At 34.3% G+C, this 16,942-nt stretch overlaps 2 protein-coding genes across 3 annotated transcripts in view; both read left to right on the forward strand.

Annotated features, from left to right (window-relative positions):
- The first annotated feature begins 6,967 nt into the window (after positions 1-6,967).
- LOC120347383 (uncharacterized) lies at positions 6,968-11,651 on the forward strand. Its single transcript, XM_039417310.2, has 2 exons — positions 6,968-10,122; positions 10,994-11,651. Coding segments are annotated over exons 1-2 (3,066 nt in total). The 5' UTR covers positions 6,968-7,057; the 3' UTR covers positions 10,995-11,651.
- A 3,304-nt stretch (positions 11,652-14,955) lies between these two features.
- Positions 14,956-16,942, forward strand: part of LOC120347382 (sushi, von Willebrand factor type A, EGF and pentraxin domain-containing protein 1-like) — a 136,397-nt gene continuing 134,410 nt past the window's right edge. For both annotated transcript variants that reach the window (XM_039417309.2, XM_078117588.1), the window contains exon 1: positions 14,956-15,129. In XM_039417309.2, the coding sequence (XP_039273243.2) occupies positions 15,060-15,129 (70 nt within the window). In that variant the 5' untranslated portion in view covers positions 14,956-15,059. The remainder of the gene's footprint in view (positions 15,130-16,942) is intronic.

Consider the following 16,942-nt stretch of genomic DNA (forward strand, 5'->3'; position numbering starts at 1 on the left):
TTTTTGGTGGGCGGGCGCGTACTTTTACGTTTTTTAATTTTATTTTAAATAATTAGTATCTAAATTATAACTTTAATAAAATCCTGTTGTTGAAAGTGTGAAACGATGTCCGAAGATGTCTCTATACTCTGAGAAACTGAAACAGAATCGTAAAAAAGATGAGGAGGAGAGAAACACATTAGACAGAACGAAGTGCATGGCATTGAAATTTAATGATGAAAAAGTAATTCGAAGAGAAGATATATGGGAATTTTTTAGAAAACTGAATATTGTATTCGACACTGTGGACGGATTTGTACTTACGTCCAGGTACACGGTGGACTTAACATTTAAAACAAGAGCAACAGCTATTGATGTGGATAAGAAATTATGGGAGCTTAAAAAAGTAGGTGCAGAAACACTTCCTTTTCATAGACTTTATGTACCGGAAAATGTGGCAGTATTCGTACACAATGTGCCATGCCCAATGGAAAATAAAGAAATTAAAGAACACTTTGAAGAAAATCACGGAACAATAGGAGAAGTACTTATATTGAAAGATAGGTTCAACATGAAAAATGGCATACGAAGATTTTTTATAAAAAAAGACGATTTAATGAAAAAACCAATTCAAAGTTACGTAAAATTAAAAGGACATTCACTTTTTGTCAGATATTGGGGGCAGACCCCAACATGTCGTATTTGTGGCAAAGCTGGCCATATAATGAATAATTGTGAATATTTCATTCCAAAATTAGAAAGATATAAAGACACAGGACAAAGATCACCGAATTCAGAACAGACCAAAGTTGACGAAACTGAAAAGGAAATAGACAATGAAGCTAAAAAGATTACCAAACAAGTAGAAAAAAACAAAATTGATAATACTGAAAATAACATTAGTAAAAAACAATTGATAAATGATAATCCAACCCAGAGCACTCCCGCGAACGAAATTAGTGAAGATCACAGTGAGAAATCATCCATAAGTCCAACCCTTTTGCCAGAAATGTTTGGAAATATGTCTGACATCAGTGAGGATAATAGTGAGATAATTACATTGAATAAAGAAGAGGAAATGCAATCCAATACAGCAGAAAAAACAATTTTGTATTTGTTAGAACCTCATACACAAAACCAAGGTGAAAATTCACAGTTAACCGTGGACAAGTCTTCTTCTATTGAAAGGTCACCACCAAGAAAAAAGAAAACATCTAGAAAACAAAAGATAATGACTATGAAAGAAGCTAAAGATTATATACACAATATGAGTGAATAAAGTTGTTGTTAAAACGTCAAATCTACTTTTAAAAAAAAAAAACAAGAAAAAGAACTCTCACAATGGTAATTTATTTGACGATTCTCACACTTAATGTTAATGGCCTTAGAGACAATCAAAAACGTAGAGATGTATTCTTCGAATTATCAAAAAAAAAGGCAGATATAATTTTTCTCCAAGAGACACACTGCACTACCGATGTTGAACTAACATGGCGTAGAGAATGGAGACATGGCACCAGCATATGGAATAATGGTAATTCAAACTCGAGAGGGGTAGCTATATTACTAAAATCAAAGATGTCAAGTTTTTCGTTTTATAATGTCACATTCGACAACGATGGAAGAGTTCTTACTGCTGAAGTGGATATACATGGTGAAAAAATTCATTTGGTTAATATTTATGCCCCTTGTCGAACTAACATTAGAATACAGGAAAATTTTTACAACGGTATTTACAGATTCCTATATTCTCAACATGCAACAGTTTTTGGTGGTGATATGAACTGTGTTCATGATATAGATAAAGATAGAACAAGTAATAAAAGAGCCAAGAAAGAATATGTGTCTGAAGCATTGAATGACCTTGTAGAAACTTTTAACTTGATCGATTCTGTGGATTTCCTTTCTCATAGTAATACCTTCTATACCTGGAGAAATAACACAATACAAGCCAGATTAGATCGTTTATATTGTTCTCATAGGCTATGTCATATAACCAACATATATTGTTCACCAACATATAACTCGGATCATGACATGTACTCGGTCGATATTCAGATTATTAGTAAATTGGAAGAAAAGGGACACGGATTTTGGAAAAATAATGTTTCAGTCTATAATAACCAAAATTTTATTGAAGACTTCCAGAACAAATGGAATAGTTGGTGCACATTAAAAGTTTTATTTGATACAAAAACTCAATGGTGGCAAGAAATAAAGAAAAAGATTAAAGATTTGGTGATCAAACATTCAATTAAAATAGCAAGGGAAGCAAAAGCTGAATATAATAGAGGGATGAAACAATTGGAAAAATTGAAAGAAAGATTAGATAGAGGAGATAAAGTGTTGACTACATTCAATAAATTAAAAAAAGAATTGATTTTAAAACAAAGACAAAAAAGTGAAAAAATTAGAATATTAAACTTAGCACAACATTATGACACACATGAAAAATGCAACAAGTATTTTTTCAAAAATCTGCGAAAAAAGAACAAAGAATGTTATATCACCAAATTGAAAAATGAAGAAGGTACCACACAAGAAAAAATATATGAAAAAATGTCCATAGTCAAAAAATTTTATCAAAATTTATACAAAAAACAACAAAACAATATGGAGACCCAAAAGATTTTTATAGAAAATATTCCTGAAACAATAAAATTACAAGAATATGATGCAGAAACTTTAGAGACCCCTATTAATTTGGATGAAGTTTGGATAACTATCAAAGCCCTCAAGGAAGACAAGACTCCAGGACCTGATGGAATAAGTGCTGAATTCTATAAAAAATGCTGGGAAATCATAAAAAAAGAATTCTTTGAAGTATTGGAAGAAATATTTGAAAATTGTCAAATAACAAAAGACATGAAATTGGGATATACTACTTTAATTTATAAAAAGGGAGAACCAGACCAAATAGAAAATTACAGACCAATAGCATTATTGAATACAGACTATAAGATCTTTACAAAAATATTGGCAAATAGGTTAAAATGTGTATTACCTGACATCATAGATAGACATCAGTATGCAATTCCGGGAAGAAGAATATCTGAAAATCTCATTTTGTTGAGGGATTTATGTACTCAAGAACATAATAAACATGGAGAATCGTCATTAATCTCGTTGGATTTTAACAAAGCTTTTGATAGTGTTGACCTTGATTACCTTTTCCAAGTGCTTCAAAAATTCGGTTTTAAAGATAAATTTATAAAATTAATTCAGACATTATACAAGGAATCGGAAACCAGAGTGATTATGAATGGATACTTAAGCGAAACTATAAAGCTTGATAGAGGAATTCGTCAAGGAGATCCGTTAAGTTTATTTTTATTTATCATAGCAATTGAACCTCTCCTAATTAAAATTAATTCCCATAAAGAAATTATTGGCTTAAAAATACCACACAACAGAGAAATTAAACACATTAGTTATGCAGACGATGTCACATTGACTCTATGTAACAAAAGCTCTGTATATTCTGCAATGGATTTGATGACAAGATTCAAATTAGCAACTGGAATGAAGTTGAACATAGAGAAGACTAAACTTTTAAAATTAGGAATATGGAGCAATCCTAATTTTTTTTCACAAGTACCTGTTGTCTTGACTTTAAACATACTTGGAGTGGTGGTTTCAAATCATGATACCAGCGATGAAAACTGGCAATACTGTTTAGATAATGCAAAAACTGTAATAGATGAACTTTCAAATATTCCATTATCATTAGATGGAAAATGTCTGATAATAAAATTGAAAATTCTACCTTTGTTTTTATACTGTGCAAGAATATATCCCATCCCATTAAAAATTGCAAAACAAGTGAATGAAATTGTAGAAAAGTTTATATTTAATGGCAGAAACATATTGAAAATTGAGACACTGTGCAAAAACAAGGCTGTTGGAGGCTATGACATGATAAATATTCCTTTATTTACTATGTGTTTATATGTAATGGCTGCATTCGACTATTATTGTGATAGGATTAGTAACAAAATTGAGTATTGTAGACAATCAGTATTCAATTTTATTGAATATAATATTGGACAACAACTTTGTTTATTACTTAATTTACCGATTAATAATAATGTGACACATGCTTTTTTTCCTTATAAATATTATGGAGAGTTGCTTAATTTTCTTAGACAATATAACATAACCGGGGATGATTTAAAACAAGGAAAACATAGGGTACTATATAATAAAATTGTGAATAAATTGAAGGGCGGAAACAGAATTGTATTTCTTCGTAATGGTACAATTGAAGGAGCCTGCTCTGAAATACATTGTAAGATATTGTCCAATAACATAAAAACTTTCAATTTTAAATTAATGTGGGATATTCTTTCTGTTAAAGTAAAGCCCAGAATTAAACATATTTCTGGGAATGATTTATGTGTGTTTTGCACACAAGAACCTGAGTTTGTTTCTCATTTATTTTGGAAATGTCCTTTTACGCAAAATGTTTTTGATTATATTTTTTCTGTTGCATTAAAAATCAATCATTGTGTACTGAATAATAATTACAAGACTTGTATTTTACTAGATTTAACTCACCTATGTTATTCACATTTGTCCAAAATAGAACGGAATGCTATAATATTATTATTTTGCACTGCCAGACACAAAATTTGGCTTGAAAGGAATACAGTAATTTTTCAAAAAGTTAATCCAAATGTTAGCAATGTAATCATGAAAATTAAGAAGTCACTTATAGCAAGAAGAAATATAGAAAAGTTGAGACAATATCCTAATTTTACAAGAGAACTAGATATCATTTATAATAACTTGTGAATTTTTAACGATGTGATATATAGTATCAAAACTAATAGATATTAAAATTTTTTTTTTTAATAATTAATACTAAAAAATATAAATAATGATCAAACATTATGGATTATGGAAATTACATGATGGACATATCAATGGCAATGGGATACTATGGACAATACAATCAATGGACTGTAATGAAATGCTTTGTTATTTTTGTATACTTGGTTATTGTTGTTCATTTATTATTTTATGATTTTTATATATTGCATAAACCACATTGTGGAATCATAAAAAAAAAAAAAAAAAAAAAAAGTCATGCTCGCCCTCCAGATACTTCTGCATTTTGTTTGTTTGGCTACTTTTTGTGCTGTTTGGTTTTTATATCAGAGTACCGAAATAAATGATTGATTGAGTGAGGGTCTATATATAGGACGGCGTCATAAGGCGAACCATTGCATCTCGTCAGGTTCGCAGGTTTGAATACACGCGCTGATGTACAAGAAAATTTGCTGGACGTTTTGCCGTAGGGTGGTTCACGGCCCAGTGCTTCCGAAAACAATAAATAACTGATTAACAGTCTAATTCCATAGTGCATGATTGCCACCAGGTAAACTCATGTTGATAATAAATGAAGCACAACCGGTGTTAGCAAAACGATGTAATTTGTAGGCAAATGCCCTCTTATCATATTTTCTCTCCTCTAGGAAAAATATGTAAATCATATTCTAATATTACAAATTGAGCTAAAATAATAGCTTTACTAACACAACTGGCGGACTGGATTCACAACATGGTATTTAGACATCTAAAAAACAATTCGTGTGGGCTGACATCTGGACTCCAACTCCGACCAATAACATTTTACTTTAATGCAAAATCAGAAAATAGAAATGGAAATTCACGTCTCTAAAAGTTTCTAATGAGTCCAGCAGTTAGGATAGATAGGGGATTAACCATAATTGTACTGGTTTGAATATTTATACCATTATTTTATTTTACAATACTTTTTTAATTTAATATTGTAATTGTCTGGTTATATCCCACTCATATGGGGTGGTGCAAAAAAAAAAAAAAACTATAATTGTACTGAGCATTTTTTGTAACGGTTTAGGCTCTTCGAAATTTCAATCTTTTATTCATATATTGTTCCGAATTGTTACTATACCACCGGTATCAAAGTTAGAAGTTAGTTAGAAATTAATCCTGGTGCAGTGGTGCCTTGGTATCGTCGTATGTCGTATCAAAAAAAAACCTTACAATAGTGAGTCATTTGATACATACCTTTATCATATTTCACCAAAACCTGTAGGGTCACATTTTGGCCAGAACAGCCATAGACCACTTATAACACTGTCGCCCTTGAGTGGTGCATACCATATCTGTACACACCCTTTAAACTTGACCATTCCCGCGTTTTATAGTATGTGGTATCATCACTCAATGGTATTGTACATTCATCCAAATTCTTAATTTTTTTTTAAAAAATTTTTTATTACTACATTCATATGCAGTGTGTTTTATGTTGTGTTGTGTCTCTATTTATAGATGTTGCTTTGTCTAACAAACTCCTTTGTACAAACAGTTTTATACACTCCACCCATATCCCTGTTACCGCATCCACCCACCCTCCTTGCACAACTGCCTGTATAAAGGACCGTATTGTACATATTTGATTTACCCTATTATAATTTATATATATCAAAAGGGGTGTATGCCGCACATCTGTGTTTTAGGCCAATATGGTCTTGTGCATACATCCCGTCTTCAGTATTTATAATTACTTACTCTTTTATATTGCTTTTACGAGACGAATAAACATACATACATACATACCATCTTTGGGGTCTGGTATAGTTTAGTACCACGAGTACCTTCAGTGGGCGTAGCATAACGAATTTTGCTTCTATGGAATGTTATTCCTAGCCCTCACCTGACTATGCCATTCAAAAATTACGTCACTACGACGTCACCATCACGTCATACTGTCATATGGCTCGCTAAAGTATGATTACGAAGGCCTGAAATGGCATCTGCGCGCTGATAACGAACTTGCTAAAGCCATCCGCATGCTTTGGTGGGCATTACTACGTCACTGTGACATCGAAATGGCGTAATTTTTCGGTGATGTAGTCAGGTGGGGGTTATGATTGACATATGCAAAAATTGTTAAGCCAGGCCAACTAGAAGTGCATGTGGTACTAAACTATACCAGACCCCATCTTTGTCACATATTTTTTATTCTTATTGCTGTTATACACTTATAGCTTATTGAATTATGTAGAGCCTAGAATTAAACAATTGCAACATGTCAGAAATTGACGATGATGACTTTGAATGGGATCCAGAGGTTCAAGAAATGTACGATGATCTATCATGGGATACTCCCGAAGTTGATCCAAACCTAAAACTAGATACTGATGTACATTTGCTTCGAGATGGAGCATTATGTTATCCAACAATTATGTACGATCTATTTTATGACAAGCATTCCAATTCTGCACCTGTTATCCCTGTTCCAATGCCACAACCTAAAGTTCCTTATGGTCGAAAATCATCTTTAACTAAAAGCGAAATGAAGATGCTTTTAAACTATAGTTCAAGCTATAAAAATAAAAGTATATCTGAAATTCATCCTACCCATTATAAAAGATACAGAGAATATAAAGTTTTGCAGAATAAAGTTGCAAAAGAACAAGAAGAATTTCAACAATATTTATTGGAAGTTTCAACAAGGTTTATTACTGAATATAATTATGTGGACGAGGAAGCAGAATCGTGGGTAAAAAAGTGTTTGGAAGAATCTACAAGTCAAATTAAACATTATGAACGATATTATGAGCATTTAAAAGAGTTTGGTATAAGCGTTATACCATTTAAAAATGATACACCCCCAGCTCCTATTGATTCTTTATTCATTTCTTTAGGATACTGGGATAGATTAGTTGTATTAACAAGGAATACCCCGATTCCTAAACCTATTATAAAAAATGTTAAAAGCAAGAAAAAGTCAAAACATGATGCTTGGGTAAAAACAGTTGTCAGTAAAGATGAAAATGCTCGTCGTCTTGCAATAGCTTGGAAAGCAGATGTTGTTATTTCTTTGGGCGCTTTGAAAACTTTAGCAGATAATCTTCCACCTTATCAAAATGAATGGGAATTGCCAGTCGTGGTTAAGTTATTTGAAGGATTTGAAAAACAGAAAATTACTTTTGTTGACAAAGTTTTCCCACCAAAACGAATAGCTCCAAGAGAAAAGAATTTGAAGTTTTTTCAAGAAGTTATTAAACATTTGTCTTTAGTTCCCAATGTTTGGAACAAATCTACTAACGCAACTAAAAAAGCGAAAAAGAAAAATGTACATAGCGACACTAGTGAAGCAAGTGTTAACATTACTACAAATCACAACAAAGAATCTGCAGACAATAAGACTTCTGAAAATGAAGAATCTTTATTGCAAGTCGATGGAGCAAATGATAATAAAAAACCAACACGAAAACAAACCAGAAGAGGCACGAAGTCAAAGGTCACTGAGATGCAAGATGATTCGAAAGACACTGTGAATGATAAAAACACAAGAAACAAAAATCCTAGCCAATCAAAACTTTCGCAATTTTTGACTACCTCATCCACATCCAATTGGATGAAAAAACCTGACCTATCACTTCCTCACGCAAACAATGCGAATTTTCAACCATTTATTGGCAGAAGAGGAAGATCAGTTTCTACGCAAAGTGCCGAATCACAGGAAGACAAAAGTACTGCGGAAGAAAGTAGGAAAAAGGACGCTGTAAATGAAATGATCTCACCAAAGGCGCAATTTTCTGGAATGTCCTTTGGATTATTGCCAGATTCAGCATTGGAATTTAGTCAAGAATCTGACACCAATGACGCAGAAAATAATTCAATTGAAAAAACCTCCAAGGATCGTATCGACCAATCATCGACCACCCGGCGCGCAACTCGAAGTACCATTAAATCGGAATATCTGATGGAAACTGACCACTCTGGTGGTGCTTTGTCACAAACAATTATATCCTCATTTGGAAAAATGAGTAAAAGTGTTGCAGAAACAAAGAAAAAGGCAACTTCTACACCAACCAGAAGAAACAAAAAAAACACCAAAGTTGCAACGAAGCAGACCAGTCAGGAAAAAGATTCTGACGATGACGAACTTATTTTAGCTAAGAAACGGAATAAAACAAGAAACACATTTTTACAGGACGACAGTGAATCAAACGATGAAATCACACATGCTGCTGAAAAAGAAACCCCAAAGAAAGGTAAACCAAAAACTAAAGCGGCTAGTAAAACTAGTAAAAAGGAGACCAAAACACCAAAAAAGAAACAGAGTGCTTCAAGATCTACGTCTAATGCTATTTCTAATTCATCTGATATTGTTGAAACTACCACAACCGATGTACCATCTGTGAACAAGCCATTGAAATTATCACCTGATTCGGCCACAAATATTTCCAGAATGCAAAATAGTTCAAATGACCTGTTGGGTGAAATTTTAGGTAAAAGTGATACTGCTTCATCAAAACAAACACCAGAAGAAATGTCATCATCAAAGGCAGCACACCCTGAAGAATTAATTCCTGACGATGCTGTAGACTTTGCCACTGGTAGTCTTATGCTTATTCAGCCTGAGGACCAAACAAATGCTTCTTATGCGTTATGGAAGTTTGGAAAAAAACGTGTTTTGATACGTTACACAATTCACGGTGATGTCATTCCACCCAAATCACCAAAAGTCCAAAAAAATGTTTTAACTGGAGTTTCATTAAGAGCGAAGTTGGAATATCAATCGGATTATGTTTATGAACAGTTAACACAAAGTGAAATGACTCATGATTGGATAACGTTTCTTATTAAACGGAAAATGTGTATTGTCAGAGCCAGACTCAATCCTCATAAAAGAGAAATACTGGACGTTGAGTGGACATTGAGTCTCAATGAGTTCATGGAAAAAGCTGTTGCGATGGGATATAATACCGCAGTAACGTCAAAACTCTTGACAAAATTATTTGAAATGTTATCGGACCTAGATGTTGGTTCATATCTATGCTGTCATCGAGTGGATGAAAATAAAGTTGTTTTACGCAAAGCAGTTGATGACATCCGCAGAAAAGTTGTGTACGATTTACAAAAAGAATACGCATGGCCTGGTCGCAATGTCTATTATTCTACATCAGTACCTTGGGTTCCTGGCGATCCAAATAAACCTCGTAAATTTCATTTGTGTAATGATCGAATTCCAATGACCTTTCCCCCTATGGCTGATACAAAAGATTCGAAAAAGTCAAAAAAGAAGAAGAAAAAGTCTAGAAAATCGACTAGTTCCAAGGAAGATGATGATGATTGGTCATGGTATGTCGTTTAGAGTGTTTTCCGGAAACTTTGTTATATTATTTCAAATTCCAATTTCAGCTATACTCCCCATTCTGCACTACGACTCCTTCCCCTGGAACTATCAACTAGTTACCTTTTTCTAGTAACTGGACAAGGAGTCGTTGTTTGACATATATTGACATTGTTCTATTGGCTTTCCTCTCCCCTTAAAGATCAATATAAAAATACTATCTTGTCCAAGTCTATGACTGAATTTTGGCTGCAGTTGCAACCACTGTAGAAATGGTATTTTATCATTTTCAATTTTATAAAAAGTATAATTAATGTTTTATTTAGTTTACAATGCAAGCAAAGTCCATGCATCTGAAGCAATTAACTGGTTGACTTTTCCCATACCCGACTCGGGCTGGACAATGAGCTATTGCATTACCATGGAGGTAGAATGTTGCGGTTAGGGCAGGATATTCAAAAAATTCAAATCTACTTAGTATTAGTCATATTCTTGATTTTAGAAATAATTTAGAATAGTCTCATGTGAAAAATATCAATCCGAACAATTCAAGTATCACAGACATTCACAATTATACTAAAATTATTTTCAATTTATTTCTGGAAACTATAGGAATAGCCGTTTTTCTTCTGCCGTGTTGGGCAACAGTGTCCATATCTCTGATTAGTTGAGGCTTGGGCAAGAAATATATTATTGTTAGTATTCTTCCGTCTAACCTGATTATCTCACTCATCACTCTTTAAAACTCAAAATCCAAACAATAAAACGATTTATTATTTTTTCAAAGAAAGAGGAGCGATGAAATGGGGCATATGGCTTTATTGTTGTTATGAAATGAACAGCTATCGGCACCAATGACATAAAGGCTTTTTTTTGCAGAATTATCAACTTAGGAATATATGACGAAGAAGAAGTCATGTGAGATGTGATCATGATCAAACCAGTCCTGGAGCGGCTGAAAAGTGACAAGAATCTGGAATGACACCAGTGTGTTGGTGTCGAAATTTTGCGAGATGCTCATTCAAATTGGGGTTTACCAATAGGGGGTAAACTCTCAACTCCTATTGGTAGTGAATTTTGCATGAAAGTACACAATCAAATATGGACATTGACTATGCAGGAAATTGCATCATTGTTGTGGTGAAAATTTGTAACATTCTTTGTTGCACGATAGATATACATATTCGCTGGAGGTGTACATATTGCCTATCACAGCTTTTTTTTCAAATTTCACTGCCAGCGCTTGTGATAGACATTATAAGGGAGGCATTTTACTTTTGAACAATAGGCGTAAAAACCGGGTTTCTCTAATGATTCACAATTTTTTAAAATTTGAAAAAAAGAATATCTTGTGGTCCTTGTTCAAGAGATAGACAGTATCCATACAAGATAAATACTATTTTGTTCACTCCTGGGAGTTCAGAATGGCTCGAAACCGCCTAAAAGTATTTCACTTCATAAGTATGAGTTCATTTTGACTCCGTAACCAGCATTACAGGCAAAAAATGATTGATAAAACAAATAAATAAGAACTGATTTTGAAATCAAGTGTGTAAACAAAAACATTGGACAAGGGTAAAAAACGTACATAATATAAGATGGGAAGAAGTGGTACGTTTTCTTCACCAGGTCAGCGAGACTGTGCGGTACGCACGACTGATTTGGCAAATTTAACGAAACTATGAACGAAGGCATCCTTTTTGCACAGCGGTCGATCGCGACTCGCACACTGTACGGATCTAACATGTTAAATCAGTGGTTCTCAAACTTTTTGAAAAATTATGCATAACGGTCCCCTTTCAACTTTTCTGATGACGCGCGGTCCACTTAAGAAATGAAGCAAATAGCAACGCGGTATTTCAAGCATTCATCTATTGAATGACATTAAAACAGTTCAATGAGATGGGTGCGCCTGCTTGGCTCCCACTGGTTCTTCTACCTTGGGTTCTGTTTTGGGTAATGCAACTGTCATATCGTGTCACGTCCATTCTGTTTCAACATTTTGTATTAACAGCGAGTAAGGTAGAAAAAGCTGCCTCACATTCGTAGGTTGTTGCAAATGGAATGAGCATTTTTAGTGCCATCCTAGCGACATCGGGGGATAGGACGATGCCACTGTGGTTTTTTATTTCCTCCAGAACTATCGCAGCAAAACCAAATCTAACATATGAATCGGCATATCTAAATTTATTTATTATTCCCATAGGGATGGGGGGCATTTTTAAATAACCCTGAGAAAATTTACAATCAGACGAACATAAACTTCCATAAACAATACACTCTGATTTACGGTACTTGCCACGTTAACCAACGTTTGTTACGTAATAATGTCTTCGGCAGAGCGTGTCGTGCTTTTTATTAAACACTGTAAGAGCATGACGTCAAAATTTTACTTCAAATCAAACGTCTTCTGTGCCGAGGATCCCCGGGGTTAAAGTTGTCTCGCGGTCCCCCTAAATGGCTTCGCGGACCCCAGTTTGAGAACCAATGTGTTAAATGATCGGTAATGTAAATGTATTGCTCTGAGCATTGATGACTTAACAAGATTGATGACTTGTTAAGAAGTTAAGGTATCAATGCTCTGAGTATAAGTCATGGCCGTGGGAGGCCGGGATATGGATCAGTGGGTCGCAATATAAAGAGGGCTATGACACTAACACAAGTTGTGTGAAACACATTACAGTAATGAGTTTGATATTACCAATTCCAATCAAAATTTATTTCAAAATTGCGAATCTCTCGTAAATTTCATGCTTAATTATGTGGATGAAGACTACGAAACCTGGATCATATTGACAGCTTCAATTTCTCATTCACGGAACAGATTGAAAACTTTACAAATAATTTTTTTTCGATCGAAAGCGTGTTTCGTGACGAGTTATTTTCTCGTTATAAATTATCTTATGCAGGGGGGTCGAAGAGGCTTTCTTAAGTTTAACTCCAGCTGATTCTTTTGTCCACTCCACTACTAGTGACCGCCATGATTATCTGCACTTTTTTGTACAAGTTTTCCGGGCAATCACTTATTTTCGTAACAAATGTAAAAATCGATGGTCGAAGCAGATAGAAGGCTATTATTTTTAAATTTCCTTCGAGTAATAATACGAGTAATATGAAACTTTTAATTGTATTCAAAGCTTTGTTTTTTTATTTTAATGCAAGGGAACACTTCTTTCAATGTATGATTGTATGGGAACACAATATTCCGTTACTTTTGTCCGCTAATATTTTCGGCGCTCTGCTGAGGCCATGCTTGTACCCTTGCGCGATCTTCGTTCCCATATCGTCACGCTAATAACCGAATTGCGTAAGTCATTTTTGGCGATTTTGAGTTTTTTTTATAAAATAGGTATTTATGTAATGCTGCACACCTGTCTGTTAACTCGGATTTTATTTTGAGAATTCCGAAACTCATTAAAATGGAGATTTAGAATGACAGCACATTTGTGCAATTGTTTCGTCATAATGAATCATCATTGTTACCGCAGGACTATTGTGACGTCACAAAGGCAAAATAACCTCGTCTAAGTATTTTCGAGTTTTTGCATCTCGGATTCTAGCTTAGCGGGTATTAATTTGAATTTATACTACAGTATAGGAAGGCATGCACTTGTGATATTTACTGTCCGAGTCCAATTCACCTTGGTTGGCTTTTATATTGGGTGCATTGCTGTTTTATTCTTATATTCAATCTCAGTCTTATTTCGGTGGGTGTGCAGAACGTGTTATATTGATGAAATATATATTTTTAAACATAAAGGATAATGTAATTGAAACAGATTACCTATTTTGGGGATTAGACATTGTAGATACTGAGAATTACATTCGTTTTTGGAATGTTTAGTTTTCAGGACTGGTGCATATAGTAAAGTTGCAAAATTGCGTATGTCCCGCGTATGTTGCGTATGTATTGCGTAAGTCATAGACACATTTCTGCCTAAGTCACTGTGCGCCATTATGACGTCACTTAACTGCGTCATACAAATTAACTTAAATCCGGCTAAGATAAAAAAATTGAACCATGACAAATTATTGACTCTCAATGGCATAACAATATCATTAGGAAGTTTTTTACGTTTTTCTCAAAACTGCTAAAAATGACTTACGCAATTCGGTTATCAGCGTGACGATATATTTTAACATTGCCATCTTGTTTATTACACATGAAACAGAATGAACAGCAAAGTTGCCAAATACTTTAATCCAATCGAAACTACCCCGCGTTAAAGTCTTAAGCGCGCGGTTTGTTTATCATCCTGTTATTTATTCATTGCATCAAATCGGTAAGATAAAATATGTTGTATCTGGTTTGTGTCATTTATTGTTTGTAATGTGCGGAAATATAGATCCTTATTGACGTATACACGGATTGACCAATGTTTTTGATAACGCACGATGACAAAAAGTATCCAGATTTTTTAAGAAAATATTTTGACTCTCACAGATTACTGTTTTAAACTACAAAGCCACTAAGTTCATCGCTTTCAAATAAATATGTTTTTGGGAGAGTATTCCAACGTTCATGTTTGATATACTTGCCCTATTTTTCCATATTTTGATATCTCTTGCTAATCGGTCGTAAACAATTTCCTACAACACGTCATCGGAGTTTAAATGAAGACTTATCTTGATATCTTCCAGAAGTAGGTACAAGTATTCGAAACTTTGAAATCTAAATATTTAAAATTCGTATCAGTAACTCCTGCAAACATAAATTGCAAAAATATTTTGCTGAATTTGGGGCATTTTTTCGTTTCGTATTTGTGAAATTACAAAGCGCTAGAAAACTGTATAAATTTGTCGAAAATTTGATTTAACACCATTTGATGTACTGAAGGCGCCTACGAAGACATATTATATACTGAAATTTCAAAAGAAGCATTTACGACTGGAGTTATACAACAGCAGTTGGTCGCAAATTTGCAACCTTGTCTAAGACTGCAAAATGCAGGCGTATTTAGACCTTTTTGTAATTGTGATTTTATTCCTACAATTGACACCAACCAATTCGCAAGGTGAGCCTTTTATTTTTAATATTAAGCGCCGTTATTAAGCTTAGTTTGAAACAGACCTGCGGGCGACTCATATGGTCTTCACGGGCGACTTGGTGCCCGCGGGCAACGCGTTGGTGACCCCTGATATAGGGTGTCCATAAAGTCTTTAAATTTTCTCTCAAATTGCAAAGGGAATTTATCGATACCATATATTGTTTTGGCCCTCACAGATGTATTAAATGAAGTAAAAATACTTGAACAGTCACTGATTAAAAACAACGGACCTGGTTAAGGTAAGGTATATTAAAAACTGACTTTATATTGAAATTGTAAACGAACTTTATTCCCCAGTTACATTCTAGTACATAGGGTTAAGTAAGTGGTCCACAAATGTACGTCTTCTTCTTTTCATATGACGTTCGCTTTAATTTGGTAATTGTCGATTAAATTGTGGTCTGTTTTGTGGCTCTGTGTGACATGCAGCATATTATTATTCGTTCCATTTTTCTTGCGATAATTTCGTATAACGATGAGAGTACGGGAGCCCAGCGTCATTTATTTCAACGGACAGTCCTTATAAATTTAGCTCTTCAGTTCTTGTCCTTTAATTAAGGTGCAAAGACGCCACCTTGACCTATATCAAATATAAATGTTTAATAGTCACTTTACGGTGTGCGCTAAACAACCGCGTCATAAGGAAGTGGGTTCAAAGTTTAAGTTTGGTTTGCTTTCCTTTATATTTTGAGTTTAGTTTAAAACTTGGGGATGTGTGTCTTTATTGAAATTAATCAAAGTTGGCAACCATACATGGGGGTAATTGAACAACCTGAATTTACAATGGACATTCGAATATCAGGCTCTTATATCCTTGTAATGTAAAAAAAACCGGGCATCGACATCGGCGTTTAATTAATGCATTTTAGGGATCCCTGGAAGTATGTGTATCGATATAAAGGTAACTAATTTTGTTCGCCTACTTCACATCAAGTTGTGTAAAGTGACCGAAACCTACGGACAAGAGATATATTCACTTGCCTAACAAAGAAAGTGCCTGAACTCGCTATAGAACTAAAATAAAGAAAATTAAAATGAGGGTGTAATCCTAACCTGGTACACATATTACGGAGGTATCCATTTTGACCAATTTGGTTTTAATCACACCCAAATTACACAATTAGTTCTCCAGAGTGGCGGAATACAGTTGGTCGCGCGAAGCCGTCCTGAGATTTTTGTGATACCAGCGAAGCCGTACCAGCCGTTCTTTCATTGCCCGTTCTTGAAAATTTGAATCACATCACTGGTTCTATATCAATAAGTTTGCAATCGGAGGGAACGAGACAATGCCTTTACGAGACCTAATACATACCTGACCTCTTTTTCATCGTTTCAAAGTTTTCTCGCGCGCAATACGCCTATAGTATATATATACATAATCCATCTGTTTACTTCTCATAATTGAATTCTTGGGTATTCGGAGAATAGACATTTTCCCGCCCCCTGGAATATTCCCCCGTTATTTTACCATTGCAAAATAATTTATACGGTCGCCCAGACACTTTTGTTCGCTCAGACAGATTCAACTTGATTCAGTGATTGTAAACAATGCCTCGTTTTCGTGTTTTTGCGTGTTATGTTATCAGCATCCTTTTTCCAAAAATAGTTGTAAATTAAATACCTTAATAATGTCATTTAGTTTAGTTGCAATAATTAAAACGTGATACCACAAACTGGCACAAATGATCAAAACTATCATTTTTAATCAACACAATAAACCACCTGCCGCTTACAGGTACTGATAGCTAATTTCAGGCTAGTCCAACGCAGCGTTTGTGGT

The sequence above is a fragment of the Styela clava genome, chromosome 11 (assembly GCF_964204865.1).
Source record: "Styela clava chromosome 11, kaStyClav1.hap1.2, whole genome shotgun sequence".
Lineage (NCBI taxonomy): Eukaryota > Metazoa > Chordata > Ascidiacea > Stolidobranchia > Styelidae > Styela > Styela clava.

Coding starts and splice junctions, on each gene's coding strand:
- LOC120347383 (XM_039417310.2), top strand. CDS start 7,058: ATGTCAGAAATTGACGATGATGACTTTGAATGGGATCCAGAGGTTCAA.